A 15,709-nucleotide genomic window follows, 5' to 3' on the forward strand; every position below is an offset into this window, starting at 1 on the left:
AGAATAGAATAGAACAGGAATAGGAGAAGAGAAGAGCAGAATAGAATATAAAAAGAATGGAATGGAATAGAATAGAAGAGAATAGAATAGAAGAGAAGAGAAGAGAATAGAAGAGAAGAGTTGGAAGGGACCTTGGAGGTCTTCTAGTCCAACCCCTTGAATAGGCAGGAAACCCTATACCACTTCAGACAAATGATTATCCAATCTCTTCTTAAAAACTCCATATACAACAAACTGGGAGTTCTCCATCTTGCTTTAGATATATTAATCCTCCCAGAAATATAACTGTCTACCACTTAAGATGCCTGTGGCACACGCTTGATGAAACCATAGAGTTGGATCTCTTCCTATCCCATCAACCCCGCCACGCTTCATCTGTTGCACCCGGTCACATCATACCTGCCACACGCTTGATTCGACTTACAACCTCCTCATCTGTGGGAGTGGTAACAGGACTCAGTACTTCCTCCAGATAAGGCCCCCTCAAGTGCGTATGGGGTCGTTTCCTCCGCCGCACTATGGATTGTTTGTTCCCCTTCTCTTTGGGTGACTGCCGGTGAAGATCTGCTAGATACGAACTCTCGGTTTTGGTCAATTCACTCTCTGCCCAGGAGAAGACAAGGGAGGAAGAAGCTTGGTCAAAAGGCAGTTATCTCTTCCCAACCTCCATTCTAGGTCAGAGAGGAGGCAATTATTTTGTAGGTGAGACAACAATATTCTATTTCTCTCTCTACACACACTGAGAATTTATCTGCTGAACAAAACTCCACCCTGGCGACAGGAAGGGCATCTGGCCATTAAAGCACTCTGCTAGCTCCATTCACTTGCCCAGACTCCACCCCGCAAGGGATTATGGGGCCATTAAAAGAAGATGATGATGACAATATTCTGAAAAATATCAACAATCAGGGTCTGCTTGGAGATATCCTGCAAAAGGATGAAGGCAACTGTATGGGGGAGAATCTAATGTTTGGAAGACTTGGGAGGAAGGAATTTAAGATGCAATGAGCACCATTCTGAACTGCACCCCTTACAGTTACTTTGTTTTTGCAACTAAATTAAACAAAAATATGACTTGTGTTAGGCACATTATTAACAGATCTCAGCAGGGCAATCCAGGACTATTCCATAGGAGGCAAAACCCAGGTTCAATCAGAACCTGCAGGCTCGGTGAGAAAATACTGACCTATTTCCTAGGTCAGAACCAGCATTAGTACCTCAAGAGAGCAGAAGTGATTGATCTGTTCTGACAAGCAGCTTGAAATGATACTGGTAGCTCTTATGTATCTGCTTTAAAAAGTGCTGATTTATTAAGATAAGGTAAAGGTTCTCCTCGCACATATGTGCTAGTTGTTCCCGACTCTAGGGGGCAGTGGTCATCTCCCTTTCAAAGCCGCAGAGCCAGTGCTGTCCGAAGACGTCTCCGTGGTCATGTGGCCGGCATGACTTAATGCCAAAGGTGCACGGAACACTGTTACTTTCCCACCAAAAGTGGTTCCTATTTTTGTACTTGCATTTTTAGATGCTTTTGAACTGCTAGGTTGGCAGAAACTGGGATAAGTAATGGGAGCTCACTCCATTACGCGGCGCTAGGGATTCGAACCGCTGAACTGCCTGATCGACAAGCTCAGTGTCTTAGCCATTGAGCCATCGCATCCCTTCTGATTTATTAAGACTGCAGAGCTAACATCTTAACACAAATTCTTATTTATCAAGCTTGAACTTTTAAGAATCTCCAGATTTATCTAGAGCAGGACCATGGCTGGCTGGGGAATTCTGGGAGCTGAAGTCCACAAGTCTTAAATTTGATGAAGTTGGACATCCCGGATTTAGAGACTGACCGTCAATTCCAACAAGTCCAATTCCATTACCCTACAAATGAAAAGGTAAAGAAGGTAATTCCATTGGGTGAGTTCTGCAGCCTCTCACCTAAGTGGCGGAAATAGTCATCAAGACCGCTCCAAAAGTTCTTCTCAATGAAGGATTTCACTAGTCCCCATGGCTGTTTTCTGTAACGTAGCTCTGTAGAAACCCTGAAATGAAAAATTGTAAGAGATGAAACGAATCTCAAAGACATTCTTGTTCTGACCGAGGCTTCCCAAGAGCATGAAACAAACTCCTTTTCCCCACAAAAAAAACCTTTTATTAATTTCCTGTGAATTCTGCTCTTTCACATCCAGCAAAGTCTTTCAAAGGAGGATTTACAGTCACAGACCTTATCTGGCTTGGAGAGCTGCCAAGGCCGATCTCTGCAAAACTTGGCAAGGAGTCTCGGAGAGTCACAAACCAATTAAGCCAACTAATTGTCTCCTGCAAACTCCTCTCCCCTTTCACTCCTCTTTTATTTCCTCTGGGAGGAGCCATTCATTGTTTGGCCTTACTCCCAAGTCGACCCCTGTTCTTTAGCTGTTTCCTTCATCTGACAACTCTGCGCATGCACAAACTGGGAACTGTTTCCAGTGTTCCCTGTTGAGGCTGTTCTTCTGCCTCAATGATATCTGATTGAAGGCAGTTGATAACTGCCCCATCTATGCCTCCAACACAGAGCCCTCATCAGAGCCTTCCCCAGACTCCAGGAATGGCCCAGGTTCCTCCACAATCTCCTCACTGTCCAAATCTGCTGCCAGCTCAGCTGGCGGGCCACAACACCTCTAAGATCACTGTAACTTCCCTATCAGTTGGCTGTCCAGGTGCTAGTAAGAAACAAGCTACCATCTTCAAAGTAGCTACTCAAGTTTCGTTGGCTCAAATTTTTAGTTGCCCTGAAAATTTTCACATCGGGTTTGTTGCCCCTGATCTAAATCTTTATCCAAAGTAGCTTCTTCTTCTTCGAAAAATGGATTGCTGAGTTACAGAGTTTATTAAAGAAAAATATGATCCCGATCTTTGCTGAAATGGCTCAGGAGGTACCAAGAATTACTTTCGGAAATGCATTGCCCCAGGCACAGAAACAAACCCCAACCCAAGGATTTCAGACAGAAGCCATCCAACATAAACAGCAGGTGCGAAGGTCACAGTCTACTGTTAAGGGGAAACTCACCTGAGTCGACATTTGTTCCTGGCAACACGTGTCAAAGTGTAACGATTAATTGTGTAGAAATAATCATGGTAGGGAACATCATGAGTTAGCACCTCGGCATCTATAACGTAGCACTCGCTTTCTTGGCTGGCTTTGTACATTGTCTGGGGAGAGGAGAGAAGCAGCACCATAAATGGTCAGAGTTTGGTCTACTGGGGAGGACACAAGAGCAATAGCCCTTAGACTTATATACTGCTTTATGGTGCCTTACAGCCCTCTCTAAGTGGTTTACAGAGTCAGCCTCTTGCCCCCAACAATCTGAGTCCTCCTTGTACCACCCTCAGAAGGATGGAAAGTTGAGTCAGGATTGAACTGCTGGCAGTTGGCAAAATTAGCCTGCAAAACTACATTCTAAGCACTGGGAAGGAAGGGAGGGAGGGAGGGAGGGAATAGCACTAGCCCTTAGACTTATATACTACTTTACAGTGCCTTACAGCCCTCTCTAAATGGTTTACAGTCAGTCTCTTGCCCCCAACAATCTGGGTCCTCATTTTACCCACCTCGGAAGGATGGAAGGCTGAGTCAACATTGAACCTGGTGAGACCCGAACTGCCAAATTGCAGGCAGCCAGCAGTCAGCAGAAGTAGCCTGCAGTACTGCACTCTAACCACTGTGTGGCTCTTCGCAGGACAATGTCCCTATTTCAAGAAGAACCTCAACTGATAAGATTTCAAAAGCTAAAACCAAGCTTCTTACCTGAGTTTCAGTAATGGTGGCAGTTTTTGGAGCCAGGGGGTTGGTGAGAGTGATGGTGTAGAGAATAACTCTACTTTGATTGCCAGTTTCTTCCTTCTTCCATGGATGAAAAATAACATCTAAGGAGAAGGGAAAGCAAAGGATGATTTTTTCGGGGGAGAAGGGGGGGAAAATTTGCATCATAGAAGGGAGGAGATAAAGTTTCAGTTCCCAAGGGAAAAAAAATATTCTCCCATGACCAACTCCAAGATCAAGTATTGCTGTTGACCCCACCTCCACTTTAGCTGCTTGATCCAACACAACAGACACAGGACGTTATTGTTTCGCATGAGTCCTTAACTTGGCTCTGTTCCATTTAATTCAAAGGACCACTCTTTGTCCTTCCTTTTAAAAATAAAATAAAATAAAACCGATGCTGAGCCATAGATGATTGTTCTCGAAAAGACTGAATTTCTTCTGAATTCTTTCCGATCCAGAGATTGGAGGGTAGCATTAAGAGGACACAAGAGTCAAAAATACCCCCAAAATTTGATGTGACTGTCAGGAATCTAAAAAAAACATCTGAAACAAAGCCTCGACGCTATGCTTTATTTTTATTTTACTTAAATATTTTTTTTTAAAAAAAAGTTATTTCTCCCTCGATCTTCTACCACAATTTGCTCAAGTTCATCCAAAACAACACGAAGAAAGAAAACTTGGAAAGTTCCAAGACAGTGATGGTGAAAAGGTTCACTATCACTACCTTAAAACTTTCCAAGTTTTCTTTCTTTTGTGTTGCTTGGGGTGTGCCCTTGTCGGGGCCACGCTCTGGAAAAGACAACCTTATGGGTTCTAGTGCCCATGCATGCCTGACGATCAGCTTGACACAGGCCAGTTTTCGGCACTGCTGTGCGCACAAAGGGATCACGCTCCGGAAAAGCTGAACTTCCAGGTTCTGGCATGCAGGCACACCCGACAATCAGCTGGCCGGCGTGCATGCACACAACTGTTTTCAGCACTGCAGCCCGCACGAAGGACAGCTGATCGTCGCAGAAACCCAGAAGACAAACAAGCAAGGCCGCACGTGCCAGGCGACATAGTTTTGCGTGCCATTTTGGTCATGTGTGCCATAGGTTCACCATCACGATTCTAAGGTCTCGTAAAAGAAAGCCAATAACAGGGTAAAATGGTCTTTCAGTCTATGGAGATTCTCAGTCCTCCAGGTCAAGGTTGTCCCAAAGGTGCTTTTTCAAGACTGGACTTTCTTGGGTTTCTTTCCTTGAAGACGTTTTGCTTCTCATCCAAGAAGCTTCTTCCGAGATGTGTGGAACTGAAGAAGCTTCTTGGATGAGAAGCGAAATGTCTTCAAGGAAAAACAGAACGTCCAGTTGCCTTTTGGAGAAACCATCTTCACGATGGCCCTTAAGTGTGTTTTGCAGACTGTAGTTTGCTTCAGTCAAAACTAAAGAAGCCCTCTTGGGATTTTAAAAGACCGTAGATAGTTAATAATTAATAATGATGATCATGATGAGATGATGATGATGATGATTGTGTCCAGGGACTTAAAAGAACCTAAGAGGATTTTAAGCAACTTGCTAAACTTTCTCAGAAGATTGCATTTCTCTGGGAAAAATCACCAGAATAAACTGAAAGCTGATCCCATCTCTAAAACCCAATCTAGTAATCCCTTTTACAATAAACTGAGCTTCTTGAATAAATAATCCAATGCTAATTGTGTAAACATCAAAAATTCTTGCAGGCGAAAAAGTCTATTTTAGAACAGAATAGAATAGCAGAGTTGGAAGGGACCTTGGAGGTCTTCTAGTCCAACCCCCTGCTTAGGCAGGAAACCCTACACCAATTGGTTGTCCAACATCTTCTTAAAAACTTCCAGTGTTGGAGCATTTACAACTTCTGGAGGCAAGTTGTTCTACTGATTAACTGTTCTAACTGTCAGGAAATTTCTCCTTAATTCTAAGTTGCTTCTCTCCTTGATTAGTTTCCACCCATTGCTTCTTGTCCTGCCTTCTGGTGCTTTGGAGAATAGCTTGACTCCGTCTTATTTGTAGCAGCCCCTGAGATATTGGGAAACTGCTATCATGTCATCCCTAGTCCTTCTTTTCATCAAGCTGGGACAAGTAACGGGAGCTCACTCCATTACACGGTGCTAGGGATTCTAACTACCAAACTGCCGACTTTTCTGATTAACAAGCTCAGCGTCTTAGCCACTGAGCCACTGCATCCTTACAAGACACCCTATTTGTATCTAAAATGTGTTTGAAATCCAACATGGATGAGATGAAGCTAGCAGAAAAACAAGGTTGCTTACAGTGTATAGGCAGTCCTCGACTTCTGACCAAATTGAGCCCAAAACATTGGTTGCTAAGTGAGACAGTTGTTAAGTCAGTTTTTCCCCTTTTACGACCTTCCTTGCCACATTTGTTAAGTGAATCACCACAGTTGTTTAATTAGTAACACGGTTGTTAAGTGAAACTGACTTTGCTCATCCGAAGGTCGCAAAAGGGGGTCATGGGACCCTGGGACGCTGCGATTGTCATAAATATGAGTCAGTTCCCAAGCATCTGAACTCTGATCATGTGACTATGGGAATGCTGCAATGGTCGTAAGTGTGAAAAATTGCCATTAGATCACTTTTTTCAGTGCTGTTGCAACAGTCACTAAAACAATGGTTGTAAGTCGAGGACTACCTTGTATGCACTGATGGGGGCTTACCAGAAAACCGCCGCTGCTCCATGAAATCCCTTAAAAACTGAGAGTTTGTGAAGAGTAGATCATAGAGCTTATCCACACTAAAGTTGAAGACTTCATTCATGTATTGCCGTCCATTCAGATCGTCATAAAAGGCCTGGACCTCCCCTGAAGAACAAAGTGGAAAGCTAGCAGGTCAGATTCCTAGGAGATGTATCTTGGCAAAGCAATAAGCAGAGGATTTTAACTCCCTATAAAAAAATATAACACTGATGCTCCAATACTAGAAATTGATTTAGGTCCAAACAGTAAAACTGAACTCTATTCAAAAAGTTGAACGATAAATTCAAAAGCTCTAGAGGTCTTCAGGACAACATCATCATCTTTTAATGACCCCATAGTCCCTTGTGGGGTGGAGTCTGGGCAATTGTATGGGCCTGAGTGTTTACAGGCCAGAGGCTCTTTCCGTCGCCAATACAGAGTTATATTCAGCAGATATATTCTCATCGTGCCCAGAGATAGAAATAGCTGCCTCTACCTAGGATCGAACTCACAGCCTCCTGATTGTGAAGTGAGAGCTCCACTTCTAGGCCACCACACCACTCTGTCTTCAGGTCACAAGGACCCACCAAAAATGCATCATTATTAACTCTCCCATTCAAGATGCTTCTTCACAACTCAACTTTCTTCAATAATATCAAACTTTTCTCTAGCTTCTTTCTTACTATGGAATTTGCTGCAAGAATATTCATGGAGCCTGTAACCATTAACCTAAAAATACAGATTGCCTAAGTAATTCAACACAGAAATAATAATCCAAAAGATTTCATGTTTCTCAGAAAAAAACAAATAAAATGAGAATGCAGAGATGCTGAATATAAAGTGACTCTTTAACTTGGAAGCCCAAGTCAACCGGGTCAGCTAAGGTATCGAACAAGGGTAAGATACAAAAGGACAATAAACCCTAACCCCACCATGACACCTGTGGATGCCAGCCAAGCACCTTCATCATGAGTCTCGGAGGAATCACTGAGTTCGGTTGGAATGTCCTCATTGTCATTGAAATCCAGAGAGGGAGAAGTCATAGGGGCAATGATGTCAATCTTGTCTCCAATGAGATTTGCAATTGTCATCTCCTTCTCGGCCGGTGTGTCCAGAACCTCTTCTTCTTCAGGAACTAACCCTTCATACTAGAAGGAGATGAAGAAGGACGTCAATCACTGTTACCTTGGGAAAGCTGGATGGGGGAGGAAGAGGAAGAAGAGGAGGAAGAGGAAGAAGGAAGAAAAGAAGAAGAGGAGGAGGAAGATGAAGAAGAGGAGGAGGAGGAAGAAGAAGAAGAAGAGAAAGTGAAGGAGGCAAAGGAAGAGAAGGAAGAAGAGGAGGAAGAGGGAGGAGGAGGAGGAGAGAAAAGAAGAAGAAGAAGAAGAAGAAGAAGAAGAAGAAGAAGAAGAAGAAGAAGAAGAAGAAGAAGAAGAAGAAGAAGAAGAAGAAGAAGAAGAAGAACTACTTAGTAGTAGTTCTCTCTCCAGTAGTAAAACTGTAGCCCAGCTTCCTTTGATGTGAGCATATAGGAACTAAACCCCAAATTTAAAACCCATAATTGGTAGACTCCATGAAGAGTGGGCCCTTCTCTTCCAGGTGCAAATTAGAGATTTAAGAAACCGAAGGGAAGAAATACCTACCGGGATCGGAGCTTCGTTGTTCGTTGTAGGGGTCAGCGAGCTGCTGTTGGTAAGGGACTTCTTGGGAAGCTGAGGGCTCACTTCAGCTTTGACCTCCATGCTGCTTTTGGAGGAGCTATCATTGACTTCGTTTTCTTCCACTGGGATCTCCTCACAGTAACTGAAAATAAACCAATCAGGGAAATCTAGCTGAGTTGGATCAATCCCACAGTTAGTCTTCTTATGGAGCACGGAAGAACAAACCTTGTGGAATACAAACAGCCACCTCACAGTGCAGCTGAGACCACCAAAGAGAGTCCAGAGAAGCTTCAATTGTTCGTCTTTTTGTTCACTTTGACACAATTTTCTAGCCCCATGATGGCAAACCTATGACACGTGTGCCAGAGGTGGCATGCAGAGCCCTATCTGTGGGCACGCCTACCATCGCCAGCTGGTCTTCGAGTTTCCGCAATGCACATGCATGCCAGCCAGCTGGTCTTTGTGCGTGCCGGACTGCCGGAAACCCAAAGACCAGCTGGCCGGCACACACATGTGCCCCAGCCAGCTGGTATTTGGGTTTCTGGCACTCCGGCACATGCACACAGATTCCGGTTTGGGCGCTGAAAAAGTTTGCCATCATTGTTATAGCCAAATTCCACTCCAGAGCATTGACATTCTTTCTCACATCTCTCTGCTTTCACAACATCTGCATTCACAACTTCTGGAGGCATTGCTTCTTGTCCTACCCTCAGGTGCTTTGGAGAATAGCTTGACTGCCTCTTCTTTGTGGCAGCCCCTGAGATATTGGAACTCTGCTATCATGTCTCCCCTGGTCCTTCTTTTCATTAAACTGGACATACCCAGTTCCTGAAATCGTTCTTTGTATGTTTTAGCCTCCAGTCCCCTAATCATCTTTGTTGCTCTTCTCTGCACTCTTTCTAGAGTCTCCACATCTTTTTGACATTGTGTCGACCAAAACTGGAAGCAGTATTCCAAGTGTGGCCTTACCAAGGCCTTAGAAAGTGGTATTAACACTTCACGTGATCTTGATTCTATCTCTCTGTATCTTAGAGATGGAGTGAACAATGATAAGGTCTACTGCAATTCTGGCTGGAGAATTCTGGGAGTTGAAGTCTGCTCAGCTTAAAGTAACAAAGGTTGTGTAACACTGCACTAGACTACTGAGGATATCCCTGGTTTGCGAGCATTAATAATCGCCTCTTTCCAGTCTTGCTTTCATGGCTCACTTTAGGCAAAGGAGCTTACCCCATGGTGTTGAAATCTTCGTCAGGAGGAACGTAGTCTTCATCATCACTCGTCAACCCCAGCTCGTTGCCGTAACACTGATGTACAAAATGCCAAAGCTCCTTCGGACACAAGGGCTGGAGGGGAAAAGAAAAAGAATAGAATAGAATGAAATGGAATAGAAATAGAAATAGAAATAGGAATAGGAATAGGAATAGGAATAGGAATAGGAATAGGAGAAGAGTAGAGTAGAGTAGAGTAGAGTAGAGTAGAGTAGAGTAGAGTAGAGTAGAGTAGAGCAGAGCAGAGCAGAGCAGAGCAGAGTAGAACAGAACAGAACAGAATAGAATTCCCCAGCTGGCCATGGGAGTTAAAGTCCACAAAAGTACTTAAAGTTGCTAAGATTGGACATCCCTGCCTTAGCCAAGAAGGGTGCATGTTTTTTGCCACTTTGAGCAATCTCTAATTGGAGGAGAAAGAAATTTCTGGAGGGGCTTACTAGGCTTCTAGGATATCCATATTGGACATCCCTGTGTTAGAGGCCCTCTCTGAAAATGGTGGCCATGGATCAACAGGTCAATCAGAAACCTCTGTCAGAAGGCCAACATGCCCTCTGCCACCATCCTTGGCCTTCCAAGAAACCTTCTACTATTCTATGGAGCCCCAAAAGTGTTTTCAAAAAGGCAACTACAGATGCCTACATTGGGGAAAACAAAACAGCCACTACACAAATGCATGGCGCAACACAGGAGAACCAATGCACGAAGACATAATTCAGCCATCCATTTGAACCCGAAAGAAAAGGGCTTCTTCGCGAGGAAGGTCCAGCTGCTTTTTTGGAAGCCTGAATCCACGAGATGGGCAGCAAATAAATTTGATAAATAAGAGAAATCAACACTTCCTACCTTTTCCAGGAGGGCATTCTGCCAGAGACGGAACATCATCATGTACGTCCTATCCCGGGCACCAAAGGAAGTGAAAAAGTGCTGGGAAAAGCAAAAAACAATAATATTTTTTTTTGATGGGTGAGATAACTCAGGGATAAAGATTGCATTAAAATACATTAACAAAGAGAAAGAGATTCATGCACATGATACGGAGGTTGAAAACTCTTATCAGAAGTGGAAAATTCTACCGTAGCAAAGAAATTAGTGCTTTATACTGGGAGTGGTGCATTGGCCTAGAGGTGGAGCTCTCCCCTCACAATCAGGGGGCTGTGAGTTTGATCCTAGGTACAGGCAGATGTTTCTCTCTCTGGACACACTGAGACTATATCTGCTGAAGAAAACTCTGTATTGGCGACAGGAAAGGCATCTGGCCATTAAAACACTCTGCTAGCTCCATTAAATTGCCCAGACCCTACCCAGCAATGGTGGCACTAAATTAATAAAAGGAGTTTTTGTTGGGAGAAGGAGTTTGCTTCATGCTCTTGGGAAGCCTCAGTCAGAACAAGAACATGGTCAGCCTTAAATCAGCAAGGCCCGCCTGGCGCCAGCCATGTCTGGCCCATCACAGGTGCCCCTCAACATGAGAGGCGTTGAGCAGGCCAGGTTGAGTGTGCCCACCTGGCCCTTTGAGGGCGACCATAATGCTGATCCGGCCCTCAATGAAATTGAGTTTGACACACCTGATCTAGATGATGTAAAGGCTCTGGGAATAAAAGATAAGCAGGAAGTCTTCAGGGAGGAGACATGTTTAGCTGGCCATCCCCAGAAAGTACCCTGATTTTGCCACTAGTAAACAAGTTTTGCAAGGTTTTCCCTTGTCCCTAACCTTTGGGGGGGAAAAACTTGTTTAACTAGTGGAAGCAATGAGACCAAAGAAGGTCAGAAGGTCCTACTAGAGAAGCTCTAAGCCATTTTCAGCGTGCATGTTTCTAGACAAACTGATCTTTGAGCCAAGGTTGATCTACTGGACTGTGAGAATTTAATGCAGCTTCGATCCTGTCCAAGATTTCCTGTTTTTCCCTCAACCCCCAGATTTGTCCTTCAGGGAAGTTTCCTGGTCTTGCCAGTCTCCAATGGGGAAGGTTGTAAGAACGTACCTTTTCAGTGTCTGTGCAAACTTGGATAGCATTAGGAATGAGCCGTGCAGTTTTCTCCTTGGTCATGGTGCAGATGTCCTTCAAACGGACGGTCAACTGTGTCAAGAGATCAACGATTAGAAGCATCATGGAGGGTGAAATGAGAAGAGGAGAGGAGAGGAGAGAAGAGAAAGTAGGGTAGGGTAGAGGAGAGGAGAGGAGAAAAGAAGATAAGAAAGGGGAGGGGAGAGGAGAAGAGAAGAGAAAAGAAGAGAAGAGAGGATAGAGGAAAGGAGAGGAGAAGAGAAGAGAGGGTGGGGTAGGGTAGGGGAGAGGAGAGGAGAAGGGGAGAGGAGAGGAGAAGAGAAAGTTGAGTAGGGTAGGATAGAGGGGAGGAGAACAGAGAAGAGAAGATAGGGTAGGGTAGGGTAGGGTAGGGTAGAGGGGAAAGGGAGAGGAAAGGAGAGGAGAAGAGAAGAGAGGGTGCAGTAGAGTAGGGTAGGGTAGAGGAGAGGAGAAGGGAGAGGAGAGGAGAGAAGAGAAAGTTGGGTAGGGTAGGATAGAGGGGAGGAGAACAGAGAAGAGAAGATAGGGTAGGGTGGGTAGGGTAGAGGGGAATGGGAGAGGAAAGGAGAGGAGAAGAGAAGAGAGGGTGCAGTAGAGTAGGGTAGGGTAGAGGAGAGGAGAAGGGGAGAGGAGAGGAGAAGAGAAAGTTGGGTAGGGTAGGATAGAGGGGAGGAGAACAGAGAAGAGAAGATAGGGTAGGGTAGGGTAGGGTAGAGGGGAAAGGGAGAGGAGAGGAGAAGAGAAGGGAGGGGAGGAGAGGGGAGGGGAGGGGAGAAGAGAAGAGGGGAGAGGAGAGGAGAAGAAAAGAGAATGGCCAAGTGCGATAGGACACACAAGGAATTTGTCTTTGGTACATAAGCTTTCATTGTACTTAAAAACTACACGTAATAAATCATGATCATAGTCATCTTAAAAACGCATTCATCATAAATCGTAAAATACAAGACTTTGTGATAGAGTCAACATAAAACGTACTAGGAAACTAAAAAAAAACCCAATATAAATCGTAAAGATACAAGCCACAAAGTTAGAAGGGGAGCAAATGCAAACTTTCAGGGTTGACCCATGACAGGGGAAGTCAATGAACTGGGGTGGGATGGGCTGAAGAAGACAACTCACCAAGGTTTCCCAGCGGAAGATGTTGCTGTAGAAGCAGATCCAGTTTTCGGAGAGGTAGAGTCGGCCTTGCAAGAGAATATCTCTTTGAAGGGCGCAGGAGTAATCTGGAGGAAAAGGCCGAGGGAGCGACATATTGCAGCGAAAAGGATATAAATATTTATAACGAACCTAAATAGAATTGGGTGCTGCTGTCCACGGTAGAAAGTAAACAGAGACATGTTGGGTTGCTTGCAGTCTAAACAACGACAGCAGAAAAACACATTTGGGAAGGTGGACGAGGAAGATAAATAAAAGGGAAGGAAAAAGAAGGGGGGTTTTTTGGCAGCGGGAATTATTTAAGCGTCTTCAAACAGGTGCCTGTGACAAAGATCATGGACAGACTAGAGGTTTAAAGGTAAAGATTCCCTTCGCACATATGTGTTATTCGTTCCTGGCTCTAGGGGGCGGTGCTCATCTCTGTTTCAAAGCCGAAGAGCCAGCGCTGCCCGAAGACGTCTCCGTGGTCATGTGGCTGGCATGACTCAATGCTGAAGGCGCACAGAATGGTGTTACCTTCCCACCAAAGGGGTCCCCTATTTTTTCTACTTGCATTTTTTACATGCTTTCGAACTGCTCGGTTGGCAGAAGCTGGGGCAGGTAACGGGAGCTCACCCCGTTACGCAGTGCTTGGGATTCGAACTGCTTGGGCAGGGGGGTTGACCTACAAGGTCTTTTCCGACTCTGTTAATCTGTCAAGCTATCCTCTGAAAGCTCTATGAAGGAAGCAATGGCAAACCACTTCAGAAAAAAAATCTTGCCCTAAGCCTTTCCTCTCGCATTGCTGTTAAGTAGGAAGATCATAAAGTGGGAACTCTCTTGATAATCCATAGATAAAGGCTTCTTCCTCTTCCTGGTCAAAGGTCGTTGCGCACCAGTTCTCGAAACAGATGGGTGACATGGTTGGATGGAACCAAACGGCTCCTGGCACCAGTCTTACTTGCTGTTTTTAATCAACCTTAATTAAAGCTACATGATTCAGTCAAGCTAAAAGCCAAACTGCTTTTTTTTTCACGCTGATGCATGCAACTTTTATCTTCTATATATATAAAAACATCTGTGTGTGTGTGTGTGTGTGTGTGTGTGTGTGTGTGTGTGTTTCCAGCATAACTCTGGAATGCCTGGAGCAATTTCAACCAAACTTGGTACACAGATGACTTACTCTCTGGAAACAAATAATGTGGGGGTAAGACACCCCTAACACCCCTCGGGGGAGTGTTCTGTTAAGATACAGCCTGTTGTACCTTAAAATGGCTTCTACTGTACTGCCGTAAAATGGCTTCTATTGTGCAGCGCAGCAGAGTTGTCATGGTAACAGCTTTACAGTACTCCACAACGGGGTTCCCTCTGGTAAGGGGGAAAATCCAACATTAGAAATTACGTTTGGTCCGGACATTTTCCCCGTATAAATAAATACCTGGGCAACACCGGGTTATTGGGTAGTAACTTCTCAAAACAAGAAGTGTCTGAGGCTTAATCTAGATAGCCCACTGCCAATGGAGGGACGGAACGGAGATCAGATCTGGCTGCAGAAATCCAGATAGCATTAACGGTCATCAAAGAGATACAGAAAACTCATTCTTTGCTGACATCCAATCCTGGTGTAGATTTTGACAGCCAAGATATTACACCACTAAAGAATAAAATCGTTGCCGTTAATTGTTAACTGATTTAAACGGAGTTTTGTCAAGTTTGGCCCGTCACGTTGTCATAGATTAAAAAGAAACACTACTTCTGTTCACTTGGAAAGGAAATATGGCCTTTTTTACTACTAGAATATGCTAGTTAGTTGTCCTTAACTATTTTAGGTAATTTGGCTTACATAACACTTTCTTTTCCCTGCCACTGGAAGTAAAGTTCCTCCTTCAATTAAGAATCTAGTAAACTTGCCTTTAAAAAGTCACAGAAATGAAATATCGATTTAGACTTTCATCTAATTCGGCGATAACAATTGTTACCGAGCCGGAGGCTCAAAATCTCTGACTTTAACACTTTGGAGGCCAAAGTTTCCTTAAATGTCAAAATGGATTTTTTTTTCTGGAATCTTTTTCTCTATATTGTATTAATTATAAGTTCATTTTGCCTGTTTCAGGCAAAAGTCTACAAGGGGTTTCTTGTCAGCAATAAATATAGATCCAGTATCGTCTTTTCTCCAATCGAAGAAGTGAGAAGTTTAGTTTTCCAAAGTTTTCAAAAGAGGTGTAGTTCAAACAAGATTGAGTTTTCAAAATCTCCAGTTTTGGATTAAGGAGATTCTCAATCATCCAACTGCGAGAACAGTTTGATGGTCCGCAGAAAAATTATTTGCATTTTTTTATATTGCACTAAATACTGTTTATCTTTTTTTTAAAAAAAAACATATTTGCGATCTGCGGGATTTAAAATTATGAATTTAGTGGGCCCCGGGTTCCAAAAGGTTGGTGATCCCTGATCCAGATCATGGTTATTTCAAAGGTATTTTTCAAAAGGCAGCTGGACTTTCTTGTGCTTCCTCCCCCCCCCCCAAAAAAATGTTTCCCTTCTCATTGAAAAAGCTTCTTCAGAACTGAAGAGGTTTCTTGGATGAGAAGTGAAACGTTTTCAAGGAAAAACCCCAAGAAAGTCAAGCTGCCGTTTGGGGGGGAAAAAGTGTCGCTTAGGGTGCTTTGATGCGCTGAATCCCAAAGGATGACCAAACTGCTTGGTACCTTGAATACCCCTACATGAGAGAGGGTGAGATGGAGATACTTTCTTTCTGGGCAAAGAACAAGTTTTTCTCCAGCCTCAACCGATGGGGCTGGCTTTTGTGATCCTGGAGAACCTTTGCCTTCTCACAGGCCTGGAAATGGAGGGAGGATTGTCTTACCAACAATGAGGCGCTCGGTTTCGGGAAGCTGCTTGAAAAGTTTCCTGAAGTCTTCATTCCGTTGTTTATAGGTTGGACTCAACACCTGGGAAGAGTGGAAGGCTTGTTAGAAAGAAAGGATCTAAGGAAGATCAGGGTGACAAACTGGGGGAAATTATCTAGTCTCGTGTGTACAAAGTTTCCTCTAAGATGCGCTTAATTCCATGGGAGGGAAGGAGGGAGGGAGGGAGGAGGGAGAGAGAAAAGAG

The 15,709-nt window shown here is 44.1% G+C and overlaps 1 protein-coding gene across 12 annotated transcripts in view; it reads right to left on the minus strand.

Moving 5' to 3' along the window:
• The window catches only part of GRAMD1B (GRAM domain containing 1B), a 441,187-nt gene that overhangs the window by 13,083 nt on the left and 412,395 nt on the right, over positions 1-15,709 (minus strand). For 11 of the 12 annotated variants that reach the window (XM_081960574.1, XM_081960580.1, XM_081960581.1 and 8 more), the window contains 12 exons: positions 15,462-15,546; positions 12,581-12,684; positions 11,417-11,512; positions 10,278-10,358; positions 9,394-9,509; positions 8,149-8,308; positions 7,446-7,653; positions 6,488-6,631; positions 3,776-3,894; positions 3,041-3,183; positions 1,930-2,033; positions 400-603 (listed from right to left, as the gene is read on the minus strand). In XM_081960574.1, the coding sequence (XP_081816700.1) occupies positions 400-603; positions 1,930-2,033; positions 3,041-3,183; positions 3,776-3,894; positions 6,488-6,631; positions 7,446-7,653; positions 8,149-8,308; positions 9,394-9,509; positions 10,278-10,358; positions 11,417-11,512; positions 12,581-12,684; positions 15,462-15,546 (1,564 nt within the window). The remainder of the gene's footprint in view (positions 1-399; positions 604-1,929; positions 2,034-3,040; positions 3,184-3,775; positions 3,895-6,487; positions 6,632-7,445; positions 7,654-8,148; positions 8,309-9,393; positions 9,510-10,277; positions 10,359-11,416; positions 11,513-12,580; positions 12,685-15,461; positions 15,547-15,709) is intronic. The other variant, XM_081960576.1, reaches the window with a different exon arrangement.

Source organism: Natrix helvetica (genome assembly GCF_964273705.1).
Source record: "Natrix helvetica genome assembly, chromosome: 8".
In the NCBI taxonomy this organism is placed as follows: Eukaryota; Metazoa; Chordata; class Lepidosauria; order Squamata; family Natricidae; genus Natrix; species Natrix helvetica.